The sequence below is a fragment of the Branchiostoma lanceolatum genome, chromosome 18 (genome assembly GCF_035083965.1).
Source record: "Branchiostoma lanceolatum isolate klBraLanc5 chromosome 18, klBraLanc5.hap2, whole genome shotgun sequence".
Lineage (NCBI taxonomy): Eukaryota > Metazoa > Chordata > Leptocardii > Amphioxiformes > Branchiostomatidae > Branchiostoma > Branchiostoma lanceolatum.
In genome coordinates, this window is record NC_089739.1 from 4,451,814 (window position 1) to 4,470,171 (window position 18,358).

The 18,358-nt window shown below is 39.2% G+C and overlaps 1 protein-coding gene across 3 annotated transcripts in view; it reads right to left on the reverse strand.

The window, feature by feature from the left end:
- Window positions 1–18,358, reverse strand: part of LOC136424332 (uncharacterized) — a 57,606-nt gene that overhangs the window by 19,042 nt on the left and 20,206 nt on the right. For all 3 annotated transcript variants that reach the window (XM_066412892.1, XM_066412893.1, XM_066412894.1), the window contains exon 2: window positions 1,114–1,290. In XM_066412892.1, the coding sequence (XP_066268989.1) occupies window positions 1,114–1,290 (177 nt within the window). The remainder of the gene's footprint in view (window positions 1–1,113; window positions 1,291–18,358) is intronic.

The following is an 18,358-nucleotide window of genomic DNA, read 5'->3' on the forward strand; positions in this document are numbered from 1 at the left end:
GTTTAGACAGAAAACGGAATTCTCAATTCTCGATGACCATCAAACCTCCCATTCATTAATTGATTTAAAACACCATCCTAAATCGATTGACATGCCTTCTCTTTTCCTCAATGGACGGTTACAAGATGTGCTTGTTTACTCTAAGGAAGCCTTACTTGACATAATATGTACACGTTAATTTCGCGGTAGAAATCGATAATATTTTGAGTGCGTGCAGAAAATGCGAGCTTCAACCGTTAGTTTATGTCTTTGTTCTCATCGCAAAAATCAGACGCGGATATTGTCTAATACCCTATTTTATGTAGCTTTTGTCACAATGTCTTTAGAATGTTTTTGTGGCAACGAAGCGTCATTGACAAGTTAGTTTATAAGAACCAGGTTGAACAAATCATATGCACGTATTCCTTCTTACTTCAAAGTATTCCTTTGAAGAATTAAAAACACCTAGGCTTTTTAGCTTGTTAAAATATCATACAAACATACCTTGAGCCTTGTGCGCGTCTAAAAAACTTTATACGTTGCTAGCTGAACATTTTCCCCAGAAACTACATTGTAAACTATATATATGCGTGTAGTTAACGCACCATATGCAATATTTGTAGGTGTTGATGCATGTATCTAATAAATGTAAGGTGATGATAGATGGATAGATATTTTAGGGCTTAAAGTCAGACCATAGAATGATATATCTATTTAGTGTTAATCACTGACACTTCATCACCCAGACACCGATGACAAAAACATCTAATTGTAATCTTACCTTTTTTGGCATTTTGCTTCATGGTTCTTTACCAGATAATTTCACATTTGCATTACCTTAGTTATGATTTGTATTACTTTACTATCAAAAAATTTAGTATTTATTAAGTGTCAGTTGCTGACATAACATTGCCCAGATACTAATGATAAAAGACTAAATTATAACCTTACCTTCTTTTTCCAATGGATCTTTACCAGGCAATTTCTCATCTTAACCTTACTTATGTTTTATATTACTTTGGTATCATAACATTAACCATGACAGCCTCAACGAAGGATCTATATGTTGTAGCCAATATATCCCACAAGGCCCAGTATTGTGAGAGAATGTAGACTGAGGAAAGTAGTACTTACTACAGATTGTTCTATCCGGTAGCAGGGCTTGAATTAAGCTGTTGACTTGGTCTTCTCTGTCTTTTGAAGAGGTGCTGGATGTGGGTGCGTCTGGTAAAATCACCACTGTAGCGTTCAGCCTCTGTCCCGGGGATGCGCAGATTCTAATGTTCCTCGCGAAGCTCGTTCTCTCGATATCTACACAAAAAGACACACAGAATTAAACATGAGACGGCCACAAAACAACCTGACAGCCCCAGAGGATGATTTGATGCATTAGAGCGATAAAAGGAAAGAGTCCTCCAAATTCCGACGGCACTTTTCATGCCTTGGAATGAGATCCCGGCAATGTTGCACAGATCTTCGATAGAGTGATGACAAGAAATGCCTGAAGGGCATTGAGTGAACAAAGCGAGTTTTTTTTCTTTTAGAATGAATAATTCAAGATTCCTCTTCGTCTATCTCTTGCATCTCCTGTGACCAGTGAACGCGTTATCTTCGCCATTTAGGCTTTTGTGGGATTCCCAGTGTAACGTTATCTCCGAGGTATTGTTCTCGGTTTGTGTGTTTCTGCTAGTGTGTGTTCGTAGTTTAAAATATTGTGCCAGGATGTGCCAGGAAGATGGTTCAACCAGGGACTGGAAAGATGGGAAGGTTGTCTTGGCCTGGGTCAAGTGTTTTTCCCCCATGGAAAAAAATATCACGAAAGTCACAATAATGAATGAAACAAGAAACTCACTAAAATTCTTAATATTTCACGGAAGCAAGAGATCTTTAATTTCTTATTATAATCATCACTACTGTTCCCGAATGTTATGGTTCATACAATGATGGGAAACATCAGCAAGCATTAGTGTCGATCCTACATCTTACTTTAACGACAGCCAAGAGAGGCTTATCTATGGACACTCTCATATCTTGTGTATCTAAAAACGCCCCGTGTCCGTTTTATCTCAAAAACTGCGAAACAAATTGGAAAGCTTTTAGCTGTAATCTAATCTTTCCTATGTTTGACCCTTTGACAAATATGAACTTACTGATGTGTAAAAACGTATGATACCTACAGAAAATACAACAGTGATACTATGGGTATATTAGTATAACATTTTGATACAACATATTTCATGGGAGGATAACGTAACCGCGCGTGACAAATATATAATAAGATGAAATTACCGTGAGCAGTAATGCAAGCAGTATGCCAAGCAGGATATCATATCCATGGAAGATGTGAGTTTAGTCTATTAATAATTTGTTTTCCTTACGGCGTGATGTCTCCATTTTGGCCATAGCGTCATTTTTCCAATTCAATTCAATTCAATTCAATTCAGAACTCGCTCATTGTAAAAAAAAAAGTAGAAGGCGTAAAAAAGGATTGTTGGCATCATTTCATTCTGAAGCAGCCATCAGCAAGTTATTAGAGATTATATTATTACAGGTACACATTTTGTGGTGTAACTTTAACAGGCAGGCTGGTAGGTAGGCAGGCACTTCATTATGGTTCTTTATGGTGGCTGATATCTTTTCACGATGCAAGAGAAATGAAATATCTAACAAAAAAAGTTGACCGAACATAAATAGAATCAGTGCAGTAGTAGAATAAAATATTTCCTTGCATAACTGATTCTCTCCGTAGAATTGACTGCATATTTTCATACAAATTCATACCTTGTCAACTAAGCCCTGGGCTCCCAACCTTTTAAAAAAAAAGGTCAAATTACCCACATAATACATTGCAACTGAAGGCATTACCAACATAATACCTCGAAACCAAAGGTATTAACTGTATATCATCTATGTAGATATGATATATTAGGTCATCGTGTCAAGACAAACACGCATGCATATCATGCAAATTGCATTTGATTGACATTTATTTGCACTTTTCACGCCCATGGGAAAGCTTTCAATCAGGAAATGGTTTGTTCTCAGTTGGGATTAAACTAAAGACGACACCTTCCTGACATTATTGGGTCATAAAAGCTAATAACGAAAAACATCAATCTTACATGGTATCTCTGGAGTGACAGGGTCTGCACCAAGCAAGTGCAAGAATTACGTTTCGGGAGATGCCAAATTATATGATGGATTGGTTTTATAACCATAAAGCGGATGCGCTGTCTCATAAAAAATATGAAGGATACATATAATTATATGTATATATATGGCACGTTTATGAGAGAATTTATACGTAAGACAAGGTGTATGAATGTTATTTATATTGATTTTTTCGGAATTTGTTAATTGAACTTGATCAAAAAGATATAAATTTCCTTATTCAGATCCTTAGTAAGTTTCCTTATATTACACTTTGCCAAATCTGCGATTAAATTCACTATTATGATTTGATGTTCAAACTTCATTTTGGGAGTTTTCAAATCCCTAAATACAACGGCAATGTTTTATCTGATATATAAAACTTGAACAAGACCATTTCAAGCAGGAAGAATGTGTATCGTTTAGTACATAAATATCTTCTATCTTAATTGACCACTTTGCTTTCTAGGTGGAACAGATATCCGAGATGGTAAGCAATCGGGATCAATTATTGCATTATTTATTCCGAGACAGTGGAAGACGAATGATCCTACTTTTTCTGTAATGTGTGGGTTTTGTGATGTTAAGAGGACAGTAGTTTTCTTTTTGTCTGTAAACATGGAGAAATTTGGATGGAATTTGGTGGCCTGTTTCAACAGCGCCTTTCTTTTTGATAGATCGTACTACCATACCCTTTCCAAAGTATGCCCTATAGTCCTAGTGATATTTCTACTTGATGTAGCCAATGCCTTTCACGCTGTAATGAGTAAGAAGGCTACAAATGGTGAATACAGAAGAAGAGCTAATTAGCCAGCCCTGTCCCCTTGGGGTGAAACACAATCACAGCAGACTGACTTCTAATTCTCGGAGTTTAGAAACGTGGTCGGAGTGCCAAAAACTGTTGAAGGTAACTACACTAATGATGAAGGCAGACTGGTCCTGCTGAGCCCGACAATTGTCGGTGTGCACATGCTTGAACCCGCGCGGTTGAAGTAAAAATGAGTACTACGTTACTAGTACCCTTTGTTTCGAAGGTTTCTGGGCCCTTCAGCAGTGGGGGTAAATTTTTGCTCTGGAAATCCAGCAGGACAAGGTTAAGAAGAAATGTAGAAAGGTAAAATATGCAAGCAAATACATAGTATTTACCTTTACGTGGTCTAGCATACAAAACGACTGTTCCGTTCATTCTTACTCAGAGACTTCATTACATATGGTGAGCAGCCCCTACAGGTCGGTCCTGCCACATGCTCCATTATATAGCCGAACACCACAAGTACAGGGTGTCTGAAGAGGGTACATGTAACCCTAAGCACTACATTTTCCTCTTGGAATTACACAAATCTGTGTGTGTGTTCTTTTATGTGTATTTCATCCACACTTATTTGTCAGAAAATGAAAAACACTAAATTACATAGCGATATAGTACATAATAGTGATGATAAGGGATCTACAAAGTTTGTTCAAGCCTTTTTATCTACAATCCCACAACACCGCCTACGCAGAGAAGTGTGATGGTTCAAGGCCTACCTGCTCAACTATCCAAACAGATCATCTACTATGATGAATGATCGGATTTGCGGCACTCGTCAAAAGCCATAACGTACATACGGACGTCAAGATGATAGTTGTGGATGATGGCATCCCTAATACCCCATCATACTAGATAAAGGTGCGAGAAACCCAACACCCTGTACCCCAAAGGGTGTGGGTTTACACGTTGAGCAAGCAGACATCTGGTAGCTTCATGAAGCAGCCCATATTGATTTTTCTGTGATAAAGTGTTCAGTCGTAAACACGTCCCGTTGGCCGCTCGGCTTTATAAAACTCGTAAATCTAAATAAGATGTATGGAAGACGATGAAATGGCTGCAACGGCCAGCTTTGGTTGGACATAGTTATATGTAAAAAAAAACCTGCTTACTTCAAGGACAATCCAAATAGTTTTTTCCATTCAAATGACTTCGTACATGAACGATGAATTGGCAGTACGTGTCGGATGTAGTAGCGATGGAATGGGGCTGTCGCCCAATATATTTTCTACTATTCCACCTATCCTGTTGTCTACTATCTATAGATTCATAGTGTGCTAATGAGATGCAAGGTGGACGTGCCCGATGTAGAAACGATGAAAGGGAAATATCACCCAATATAGTTCCCACTATTGTACCTATCCTGGTCTCTACTTTCTGTAGATTCATGATCATGTGCTGATGAATGCAAGGTTGACGTGTCAGATGTACTAGCGATGAAAGGGAACTGTCGCCAAATATTTTTTACACTACTGTACCTATCATGTTGATTCACGATATGCGTATGAGATTCAAGGTGGGCGTGTCAGATGTAGTAACGATATTTTGGGAACTGTAGCCAAATTCATTTTACAATATTGTGCCTATATAGCTATTCTGTTGCGTAAGACCAATAAATTCATGATGTGCTGATGAGATGCAAGGTGGTCGTTTTCGATGTAGTAACGATGACATGGAACTGTCGCCAAATATAATTTACACTATTGTCACGTATCTTGATCAATAATGTCCTGTTGAGATGAGAGTCGGTCTTGTCCGATATAGTAGCGAATAAAGGGTACAGTCGCCATATATATGTTCCACTATTGTTACACTCTCGTCAAGCTGCAGCCTCGATAGGATGTTTAACAGCAAACCCTTGGGTACCATTAAGCGACAGAAGAAAAAAAAGGTAAACAAAAGAATACCTAGCACAGGACCATCCTAGAGGACTTGAAAGAGCCGGCATCCCTTGGAAAGAAGTTAAGGATGCGGCGGTGGACAGAACTAGATGGAAACTTGCTTCCCAATGTGCCTGTAGGCATAGGAGACCTATGATCCTATAAGATAAGATTAAGGAACGGCGTAAGCCGATTGCAAACGTCAATTGTATACGGAATATTCACCCCATAGCAAAACGTCCCTTGAATACATCTTTAGAAGCTCCTCCGAAAATCCAATAATGCAGGCAGATTCTCTATTGACGCGGCGGTTGCCAGTCGTGATGGTAACGTTAACCTATCCTGCTGTGTACGATCTAGATAAACGATGTGCTGTTAAGATCGATGCAAGGAGTATGCGTCCTATGTAGTAACGGTGAAAGGGGACTGTCGACCAATATATTTTCCACTATTGTACCTGTACTATTTTGTGTTCGATCTAGATTCGTGATGTGCTGTTCAGATGCAAAGCGGACGCGTCCGATGTAGTTACATAAAAAGGGGACTCTCGTATAATATATTAACTACTATTGTTAGACTCTAGACAAGCTGCATCCTCGATAAGATGTTTATCCGTTTTGCATCTAACGGTATCTTGCATTACATTGATGCACCTGTGCTGTGCACCAAAGATGTATGTATGAGCTATATATATATATATATATATATATATATAGGATTCATAAAACAAGTCGGATGACAAAGTAACGTTGATACTTGAGTTCACAGGCGACCATATGCACAGTGCAGCAACTATGGGTTTGATAAACCAAGGAGGATGACAAAGTAACGCTGAAACTTCATCTCACAGAAGACCATATACGCGACGCCGCAACGACTGTCGTCTCCAATATTATGCAAGACTTTTCCTTGAGCAAGTACTCAAAAGACCAACGGATACTTATCTTACTATGATTGTAATTCATAAAACAAAAAGCATTAAGACACAAGAATACTGTTGAGGTTAAAAAACAACACTGTGCATAATTTATGGCTAACAGTTACTGATGCATTAGCAGCCATGACGTAATGATAAAATTTGTTAGCATGTACCATCAGAGATGCAGCACTCAGTAGGCAATATATCATACACTCAATTGGACCAGCAAGATCTGGTAAGTAGAGATCTACAGTCTTGATGACAAAGTGTTGCAGCATACAAAATTGCGGGATACCAACCCCGAAGACAGCGAACACTCTAGTTGAAATGTACGAAATACATTAGACAGAGAGAGAGAATACACGTCTCTCATATGCAGAGACACATGGACAAGACAAGCACTTCAAATAGTACATCTTGCTTGAAAACGAATATAAGTAAGATTTAGATTGGAATCGGAATTGTGTCCCGTTATCATAATATAACAGATAATTGTCTAAATGATGACAGATACAACCCATCATTGGTAAAACAAAACCTTTTTCAGAACTCTCGGGAACCACTGTTTTACTTCGAGTATGCCATACTGCCTTTTTCAAGCCGTTGTCAATGTCTTACAAAGACCTGGGCCATCCAAGATAACACACCACACAACACGTAGAACAAGAGTTCATCCCTTGAATACCATGAGTTGTCTTCATGGCATCTTTAGGTTAAGATTCAATGACGGTGGGACTGGCTTTAAAAGAAGCTCAGATTGAGCCTGCCTATGGGCGTACTTACAGTAAAGTGGTTGTACGTGGCCCGGTGATTCAGTACAGGCAGAGAATGGCCACCTTATAAGAGCATTACCCTCAAAGGCCCTAGAGGAACCGACTGATAGGCACCTGAGCCAGCACTTGCAGTGGAATACACTGTTTATCACTTGCAATAACACTGGAAAGTTTTCTTCGGAATTATATACACACCATGAACACATAACGCGATGCTCATTAAACGAAAGCATGATTCATTTTGTCTTATTCACATTCCTTAATTAACGAGCCTCAAGATGAGGATGGGACTAGGTGAATTAACGAGCCTTTGACAAGAAGCTCATAAAATAAAAAAATTAGCAACAATAGCAACAGCAGTAAACGAATGATTACAAGAGCAACATACAAATCCAGTTGAAACCAAAGAACAATTTAAATAAACCAAACAAATATTCCATTATGGGAAATAAAGTTGAAAATAATGTCCAATAAGAGTGAATTAATAAGATATGGGGGAGGTGCAGCGCTGAGTAATAGAAAAAAAGGAAGCATTATTATAAAAAAATTGGACTTAGAAAGATGTAGCATGTTTATATTTCATTACAACAGAATCATAGATAATCATAAGTTGATAAGTATTGTCCAATTGCTCAATAGGTTTAGCAACAGTGTTGTATTGTAAATTGAACAAAATGATATACAGTAGATAAAATCAACTAGACAAAGGAATGATTCTCGATGACCCTGCAATACCAAAACCGTAGGACGCAGCAAGACTTGATCTTTTATTCCGATATTAACAGTATCTGTATCAAAGCTATTAGCTTGCAGAAAACGTACTATGCAAAGTGCAGCGCGCCACTTAGAGCAAGGCTGTCGATAGCTATCAAGAGAAGGGTGATATCAGGATGATGCCAGACATATGTCTGCAGCTTACATCGGTCAATAAGATTCTAACTGGTTGGCATACCACCCCTAGCTTTCGGTATTGTTTTTTTGAAATACTGTTATTGCAATAGATACGACGAGCTGAAATGTCATTGATATATTACCTAGGCTATCGGATGTCTGGAATACCAATACGACCGTACGCCCAAATATGGATATCTACTGAAACTACAACTAAGCACAAAACCATTTTTCTATGTCAGATACAAGTGGTACCAGTGGTATAGATTAAAAGAACCATAATTGAAGTGTATTTTCGATTGCAAATAAATATATTATCAATCAGAATTAGATAAATCCCACTACCCAATATAAGTGTTAATCGATAAATGCTAGGTTAATCCGATGAGGTTGAAATATCTGATGCATGCAACAAAGACATTAAGCAACAGCAAAGCCTTAGAAAGAATCTATAGCCTCATAAACGCATAACACGTTACATTTCTCTTGTGTAAACATCCTTGGAATGCATTTATGCGCGCTAGCCTGCTCTGTACCATGAATTATGCACGCTGAGGAGGATAAGTGTGAACTGACGGGCTAATACCTTTCTCCGCAGGGATGTTGACAACAAGCCGTGACGGTTGAAGGGGAAGCCTGCCAACGGGAAGCAGTAACCGCTAAGAAATACACTTTACATCCAGCTGGCATGACCACTGAAACCCGCCCTGCATGCAAAATCGCCGTGGTGTTTTCAAGGACAATCCCCCTTGATGTAGCAATGGCATTGCACTGAGCAATAAAAGGGCACGGTTGCCATGGCTTTATAGTGGTCTCCTGACAGGAATTAATTGTTTGCATAGAATATAAATGGTAAAGTAACTCTTCGTTCACCAAATCACTAACGCTAGTGAGATGCTATGATTGAAACTGTATGATTGCGTTTTGTGTAAATACTTATTATATGACTTAAGTATCAATTAACATCGATACAAACTCAGGCACTTGATTGTCTTCATATCTAACAAAATGCAGAATTACAACAAGCCGGGGATATTTCTTTTAATTTGTTTCCGCCCACGTTCCTCTAGCTTTCTTCAAAGTTTTCTTTTTTTCTTTGAGTCGGTGAAGGTTGTCTTCTCTTTTCTCTGAAGGCTGATAGTCTGATAGCTTGATAGAACCCAGGTGTCAGTTGGATTGGGTAATCAGTGGATAGGGGATATGAGGGCTGCAAGTTGTCTCTTAGGAGAAAGTTTCAACTAAGTCATTAACTGGCAGTAACGCGCTGAGGCAGGCTGCAAAAAATGGCGATAAAGGTGTTCTAGTGCATAATGATGATAAATCAACTGATTGAGAGATGAGGGTGGCATGTTGTCTCATAAAATATGCTCTCAACTGGGTGATTAACAAGTTCAAATCTAAGATGCTGCCTGGACACCAAAATGCTGAGGCACACTGAAAAAATGGCGATAAAGGTGTTTTAATGCATAATGAAGGTAAATCAACTGATTGGGAGATGAGGACGGCATGTTGTCTAATACGTGTCTACAGGATAGAGTCTCAACTGACTCACTGATTATCAATATCAGACATGAGCTGCTGATGCTCTGCATGGAAGCCACACGCTAAGGCACAACGCAAAAAATATGGCGATAAAGGTGCTTTAATGCACAATGATAGTTAATCAACAGATATAGGTCATGGATGGGGCATGTTGTCTCATAGGATAGGGTCTCAACTGGGTGATTAACAAGATCAAATCTAAGATGCTGCATGGACAGCAACGAGCCGAGGTAGAAAGGGCGATAAAGGTGTTCTAATGAATAATGACGGTAAATCGCCTGGTAGGGAGATGAAGGTGGCATGTTGTCTCATAAGATATAGTCTCAACTGACAGATTAACAAAATTAAAGACGAGGTATTGGTCCGGCAGCAACACGGTGAAGCATACTGCAAAAATGGCGATAAATGCGTTCTGATGCATTATATGACCAATATGTAAATGAATATTTTATTAATATCAAATATATGTAGCTACATTGATAAACTTCGTATTTCTGTTGAATTGATACAGGAAAGCTGCGTGTTGACACGCTCTCAAAAGAAGAATGATACAATTAAATTTTATTGTAGATCTGTTCCTAATTTGTGACTGAGACCATGTGAAATGGCTAGGAACATAGAATGATAGATACAATGTGAACAATAAATCACTTTTGGAGATGTACTTGTATGTTCTCCGTAACTTACACCCTGACTACTACAAGGTATGTCGTTACTTTATGGCCTGGACTTCAGAAATTGCTTGTTTTCTACAACATCTTTCAATGTTGACATCGTGTCCAAGAAAGTTACCGTTCATTTCCACTATCCATGTCTTAGCCCTCCAGCGGTGTAAAACTTATATGTCGCTTTTGGCATATCCAGTCTGTTGCGCCGAGATAAAGCAAAAATCAATTTAACAACGGAAGTATACCTCTAGCTCTATAGGCAAGACATATAAAATATGTTGATGGAATTGAGGTCGAGAAACTTTACAATTCTTCCCCGCTTAAAGGCAAAACCTTTTTCTAGGCAGAAACCTTTTAACTAAATGGTCCATAATAGCGTTAAAACGGTGCACCTCCGAAATTGGACTTGTAATCAAGTAAACCTTTGAGAAACGGTTATGGATCTGCAAGCTATACATCAAACTTTATGGCAACAGTTCGGGCAGCTAGCTGCAGTATCCAATTTCTATTCCTTCCTCACTGCTCGTTCTTCATCGTACAGTCGGGTTCTGCTGCAATCATTGTTTTCGCACCACCCTGAGCCTTGTGCCAAGAATAGTTTGCTTCAATCTGAACTTCTGTGTCTTTCTATTCATCAGTGTCACCCAATCATTTTTGCAGACCCAGGACGCCTAATAGCCGTGATATGTATTGATTTTGGGGTTGAGTTATAGACAGCGACCATGTGGGTAATCGATTGTGAATCGGAGAGGTTAGCCTGTGTCCCTGGAGACAGTTTAAAGATCCCAGGGATTTGTGGCAGCTTTGCAAGAGATGTGAGGGGTGGTTTCACAACTTAGTGCGCTATTCCAAACGAAATTGCCTCATAATTGTTATGAAAATCATAAGACGCTCGGAATAAAAGGGTGACCTCTACAAAACAAAATGGCCGCGCCCGGGATGTCACATTCTCAGTTTTGGCTCCAAATCAAATACGAGACAACTTTAATTGAAATCGCAGTGTTGCCATTGACTTTTTAAGAAAATATCAATGATTAAAAATTACCGAAGAGAGATTTACTGTGGTTTTCATTTTGCGCCAGTTGCTTTTGCCAGTTGCTTTTTTTTTTGGATTTAAAAAAAAAAGGTTTGCAATTTCAGGCAACAACTTGGCGGCTATCTACGCAGTCAATTCAGATACCCGCTTTAGTTTCAGCACAGCAGTGCACTATCCGGTGAGTCAAGTCTGAAGTGTCAAACATGTAAACTTGCCCTGAGATCTGATTGGTTCTACTTGACGGTGTGTCGTTTGACGCCAAACATATGCATGCCCTGACATTGCCCTGTCTCTACCCTAGCCGTCTACAAAGATGGAGTGTTATTGGTTTCCATTAAAGACGTGTAGCATCAGTATCACCACATTTGTGATTCTCTCTACGGCTCTGCTAATGTACCGTTAATACAGTAATGGAACGGGAGGGCCGGAAACGCATTGAAACACTGTCAGATGAATGAAGGACATCTGCATACACAATGCAGACATTTTTTCAGATATCTAGATGCAATGAATTATAAACTTGGTCATCATATCAGTTAATATGTAATTCTATATTCCATCAATTATCATTTGATAACTCCTTTTGCTATAATTTATTATTAGTGTTATTGAATTTGTCAACTATGTACTACCAAGTTAGTTGGGGCCATACAGCTTCTTTTCTACCTCTAGCACGTTTTCTGCGTGCAAATAAAAAAGGGTATATATCAAATTAAGAAAAATGTGCCTTTCGGTAGAAAAGAAACACTGCTCTCAAACCGTAAGAGGGTCACACTAACGCATTTTACATTTCTATGCCAGCATATGCCCTTTGTCATTGGTATGTGTATGTATAGTATGGCAAATCACTCGTAAACTTTATTCGTATTCATATCATACAGAGTACAGATACAGATATTCGAGTATTATGACCGTGTCAGCTCCTACAACTTAGTGAGGAGGGTTGACACGGTAGCCTTTGCGTGGATTTGTTTAGGGTTGATAACAGGTTGCGAATTTGAGACCCACACACTTTGGGCATCCGTCTTCTCCAGCGGCACCAATTCGAGGGAGACGTACTGGTTCTGGTTGGGATGCTTGCAGCGAGCTGCTGGATGACTCTTTACACTCGAGGTCCGCCTTGATAACGCCAGCCCGCATAGCGCTGCTCTCGTCCGCCAGACAACTGCCATTGTAGACTTGCCATTGGTATTTCAAACGTATCCGGCAAATTTATTAATGCACTCTTGAACCAACTGCAACAGTGCCATTGACTTTACGCTAGCCGTGTGACATATCCTCAGAACCTTTTGTGATAACCTCATTTGAAATCGACGTTCTTTCATCAGATCCTGACTGCAACCGGTTAACCGTGAGAGTGCAGGTTCACAAAGAAATATTGACAAGCATGATGAGGCGAATGACGTCTTTACGTCCAATAATATCGGACTATAAGCTTGACATTCTTATGAACCTATTCAATATTTCAGGACGGGAAATAATTGGATTATTCATTGAATTCCCACAACGTATTGATGAAGTCAAGTTCGTGAAATTGACCTGTCAGCCATACTATGCGCACCACAAACTACACTGGCGCCACTCAAATCCTATACAATATGACCGGGTAGACTAAGTATGCAAATCTTAGAAACTAAGCCAAATTCTAATAAAATGGTATTACACCGTCGAAGTAAGTGCCTAAAGGCTTCATTTGATGAATATCATATCTATCTAAAGGACGGGCTAAGAAGTGAATTTTCACTTGTTTGGATAAGTTGAAAAATGTATTTCTGTTGACAACGTGCGCGCTGTTTTGAAGTGTAAGCGGAAATTACGAGAGTTGTCTTTCGTAGCTTATTGTGGGAGTCAAGTTGAAAAAAGAGGAAATGCAATCGCATCAGATTATTTTCTATAAGCTGCCCTCGCTAAAAAGGTCTGATTACACATATATTGTTTTCGCTCACGTGACTTTGACGTATCACTCGCCATGCTGGATGATTAAAGTTTTCAGGCCTGGTACTGACTTCCCTCGGTAGAGTTCATTGACCTTAACTGCACAATATTCTTTGATTTTTTTCATGCCACGTATTCCACGTTAGCTATACAAACGCAGAAAGCATAGTACTGTATAATTCCTAACGGTTCATCCTTTTGGAGGCAGAAGCGTCGGTACTATATCATGTTATTATGTACCTTTAACCCCAGGGCATGAATAACCTTGCTGATTACATGTAGGTTGCTCCTCTTTGTAATGTGGAATAGAGAAGAAAATTGATGGATGTTCAGTGCGTAAGAGCGGTACGGTTTGCTTTGTTTGTTTGAAGTTTGGCCGCAAAGGATTCAAGAGAATCTTACGGTAGCTTGTAATTCTCTTTCCACTCCTTTTATCTAGGTGGTGATTAGGGAAAACCCGGAGATGGTCTCCTAGCAAAGTTGCCTTCAAGCAAGGGTAGCTAGTAGTCAAAGCAAGGGCGAGTAAGAGAAAGGTGAAATCCAAAGGTTTCGTAAAATGATGCTCCAAAACAACCAGGAATCCAAACATGTATCCAATATCTAAGGACTTCCTTCTGAACAATGTATACATATCTAATTTTCAAAACAGCTGCAACTATGACGTTAAAAGGTTATACTACAGGTTCATTGAACTGTTTTCAACCTAGCGATACTTTCTACATTGACACATTCACACTATTTATGAAAGATATGTAGTTCATGTATAACATGTTACCTTTACTTTGCATTAGTGTAAAACTCACACTCTAGGGTAACGGAAACATATAAATCATCAGACTAAGAATACTCATAAACCTCTCTTTGCAGAGACCATAAACCAGGGATGTAAGAATCATATATCTCTGCACACAAGGCAACACATGCGCTCTGGTGAGTTCTTTGGTCTCTCCTCAAGACGTGAATGCCGTGACAAACGACAATGTCTTTGATTACATTCCGTAGAGGGTGCCTTTTTATTACGAATGGGTGAATATTGATATTGCACTTACGCCAAGCGTGGATGATTAGTAGGTGTACACTTAAGATTACAGCAACTTTACTTACAGGTGCTGACCAGAAGATATGATAGTCTCCCAGTGGTGTAAACATATTCCCTGTCTCATGCTTGATGGGATGTGTATGCTCCAGTGGACTCTAACGTGATCACTCGGTGGGAACCGGCTGTCGTGTTCGCTACGGGAAGGTATTAGCTTTAACATTTCTCTCAAGGCTTCTCGAGTTTGATACTTTATTAATTTGAGAGGCCTCCTAAGGGGTTGTCTTAATGAATAGGTTAATGGGAAGTTGTGTTTTCATCAAATAACCTGAATTGCCTGTTGCAGTATTGGCTGCATGCGGCTTATTAATCAAAGATATAATCAAACTCAAATTTGATAAAAGTTACGGCTTTCTGCAAGGCAAACACAATCTTTCGAAACTGCAGATGCGTGCAGTGCCCGCAAGGTGGGCGCCACTTACATAGATATTTCTGGCTCTGTATGAGGACCATTTATTTAACAATGTTGATTATATTGTAATTTAGTGGCTGACGCTTCGGTGAAGTTCCAATCCCAACTGATATAAGCGATATGACTGAAACCCCTTCATCGATCAGACACAAACTTATCTGTTTAGGATTGCCGACTACAATTAGATAGGCCACGTCGGGCCTTACTTTCAAAAAGCTACTAAAACATCACTGCAGACCTCTGACCTCCAGACACGGCCTGACACGTAGACTTGATTTACGGTATAGGATTTGGATTTCACGCTCGGTTGTGTATATACATGTAGTGTTATTTTGGTTACTTTTTGTTCATTAGTTTATGTTATTTCCTTGTTTATGTTACTGAGTCCGTTTATGTTATCCTGTACAGGGCACGCCTGTAAAGCAGGGTGTTTAGCACTTAGCGCGACTACCCTGTATAAAGAAAACAGAAATAAATACATAAGTCTTAAGTACCATTGAACCTAATACTATACTTCTTCAGTAGTTTAAAATGCTTCGAACGGACGTGACTGACATTACGTAACACAACGGCGTCCAATTACATTCACAAATATCGAAGATCACGGACAAAACAGTCTAAATGAGTCTAAATGACTATCCAAACTGATACTGTACTTCTTAAGTAGTTGAAAAGGTCGACGTCTAGAATGTACATGTACATGACTGGTATCAAATTACACAGCAGTATCCAATTACATTCATAGATACAATCTTATCGGTCATAACTTCCAGACAGTCTTCTCAAGTTGTGCCGACAATGCAAGCGTCTACAGGGCCATTCAGACGGATATCGTCACTCTTCAGTAGTTAACAAGTTCTATTTTGTACGTGACTCGCATTGGGCAAGCGTCCAATTATATTGAAGATCCAGAAGCTTTTTACCAACAGCGGCATCATCAAGCCACTGAACTGCGCTCCAGTACTTGCACTTCTATTGACAATCAGATCAGCTTGGGGCCATTTCAGTAAGCGGCTAGCTTACAAGACTCTTGATTACCTCAGCTACAGATAAACCGACTCTCTAAAAGGTCATAAAACACTTGTTTCCAACGATTGAACAGTTACGGGTGATAAGAACTTATGTAAGTGGAGGCTATTATAGCATTAGAACCTATTATACATCCACTATTGTCCCATTATGTTGTATCTAATTGTTTGGAATCGCATTAAGGCCCGTTTAACTGCTGGGGTGTTAGTCGAGGTAGTTGGACTGAATTCTAACTGGAAGAGTGAATGCTAATGGATGTTTCTGTGTTTTTTTATGCTCCAAGAAAAAATATGATACTTCGTTGTTTCATTTTTTCCTGCTTTAGGTGACTCGTTATTTCACATGAGTGCGCAGGCATACTGGTCTTGACATTTGTTGTTTTACATACTTGAAGATTTGAGTACTTTCGAATAATACTACTATATTTTCTTTCGCGCAATTATTTTATTTCTCGGTAGTGGGGAAAATCAAGGTTATCGCGGTGTTTGAAGGTAGAGCCTGCAACATTTCTGTAGTACAATAGATTGACAGAAATCATATTTCGGGGAAGAGGTCACAGCGAAAATAAACCGGCGTATGCCATATGATCTTATCAGTAATGCATAATTGGCAATTAATATCACTTTATTTTGAGCAGATATTATTTCGCATATAGTACATAAAGCATGTTCCGAATACGGTATGCTATGAAGGCTTGAAACTGGTGCCCAGGCTGACATTTTCAATACGGCCTCAGCCACTCATACCATTACCATTCCCAGCAAGGTCCTGACACGAACTACAGCGAACTGTTTTCCCAGGAATTGGGGTTAGAGATGTCAAGGATATTTCAGGAACATTTTGAGAATGAAAAAGAAGCCAATAAAAGCATGGTATATACCCTCTAAGCACACTATAACACCACTGCAAATACTCTTTTACCTTTGCAGCAAGGTATTGACACGAACTACCAAGAAATTTTTCCCCGAAATTGAGGTTAGAGATGTCAAGGGCTTTCTCTGAACCCTTAGAGACCGAAATAATCCAACAGAAGACGTGATGTATATATTCTCTACTAAGTTCTCTACTATAACACCACGGCAAATTCACTTCTGCCCTTGCAACAAGGTCTTTATACATACCTATCGTGAACTTTTTTTCCAGAAATTGAGGTTATAGATGTCAAGGATTCTCTAGGAACACTTTGTGAATAAAAGAAGCCCCCGAAAGACGTTATTCATGCACTATTTCAGTATTCTACCTTAGAGAAACGGCAAATTTACTTTTAACGTTGCAACAAGGTCTTGACACCAACTACCGTGAACATTTTTAGGAACACTTATAGCGAATGAAAGAAGCCTCCACAATACGTCATGCATACTCTATTACAGTATTTTACTATAAAGGATTGGCAGATTTGCTTTTACCCTTGCGACAGGATCTTGAAATGTCCCGGAAATTGAGGTTATGAATGTCATGGATTTTTTGAACACTTAGCGAATGAAAGAAACCTCTATGTTGCGATGCATCCACTTTAACAGCACTCTACTAGATCGTATGGAAGGCAACTGCAAATTTACTTTTGCCCTTGAAAACACCTTCTGCAGATAGTTGTCATTATTCTTGTTCATAAGGCTGCTGACCTTCGATGATGGTGTCTGAAGTTTTCTAGATCTCTTATCAACTCTGAATTTGAACACTGACTACCGAATCACAGATATCACTAGTCCACCATCTCAGGAAGAAGTACCAGAAATGGACACAAACCATTTACATTTGCCCTTGCAACAAGGTCTTGAAACGAACTTTTTGTCGCAGAAATTGAGGTTATGGATCTCGAGAATTTTCTTGGAACACGTAGCGAATGAAAGAAGCCTCCTTATGATGTGATGCATGCACGTAAACAGCACTCTACTAGATTTTACAGGAAAGGAGGGAAAATTTACTGTTGCCATTGAAAACACCTTCTGCAGATAGTTGTCATTATTCTTGATCTTGCTCATAAGGCTGCTGACCTTCGATGATGGTGTCTGAAGTATGCTAGATCTCTTCTCAACTCTAAATTTGAACACTGGCTACCGATCCACGGATGTTGCAAGATCTACTATCTCAGAAAGAAGTACCAGAAATGGACACAAACCCATGCACATTTGCCCTTGCAACAAGGTCTTGAAACGAACTTTTTGTCCCAGAAATTGAGGTTATGTAGGTCGAGGATCTTCTTGGAACACTTAGCGAATGAAAGAAGCCTTTATAAGCGG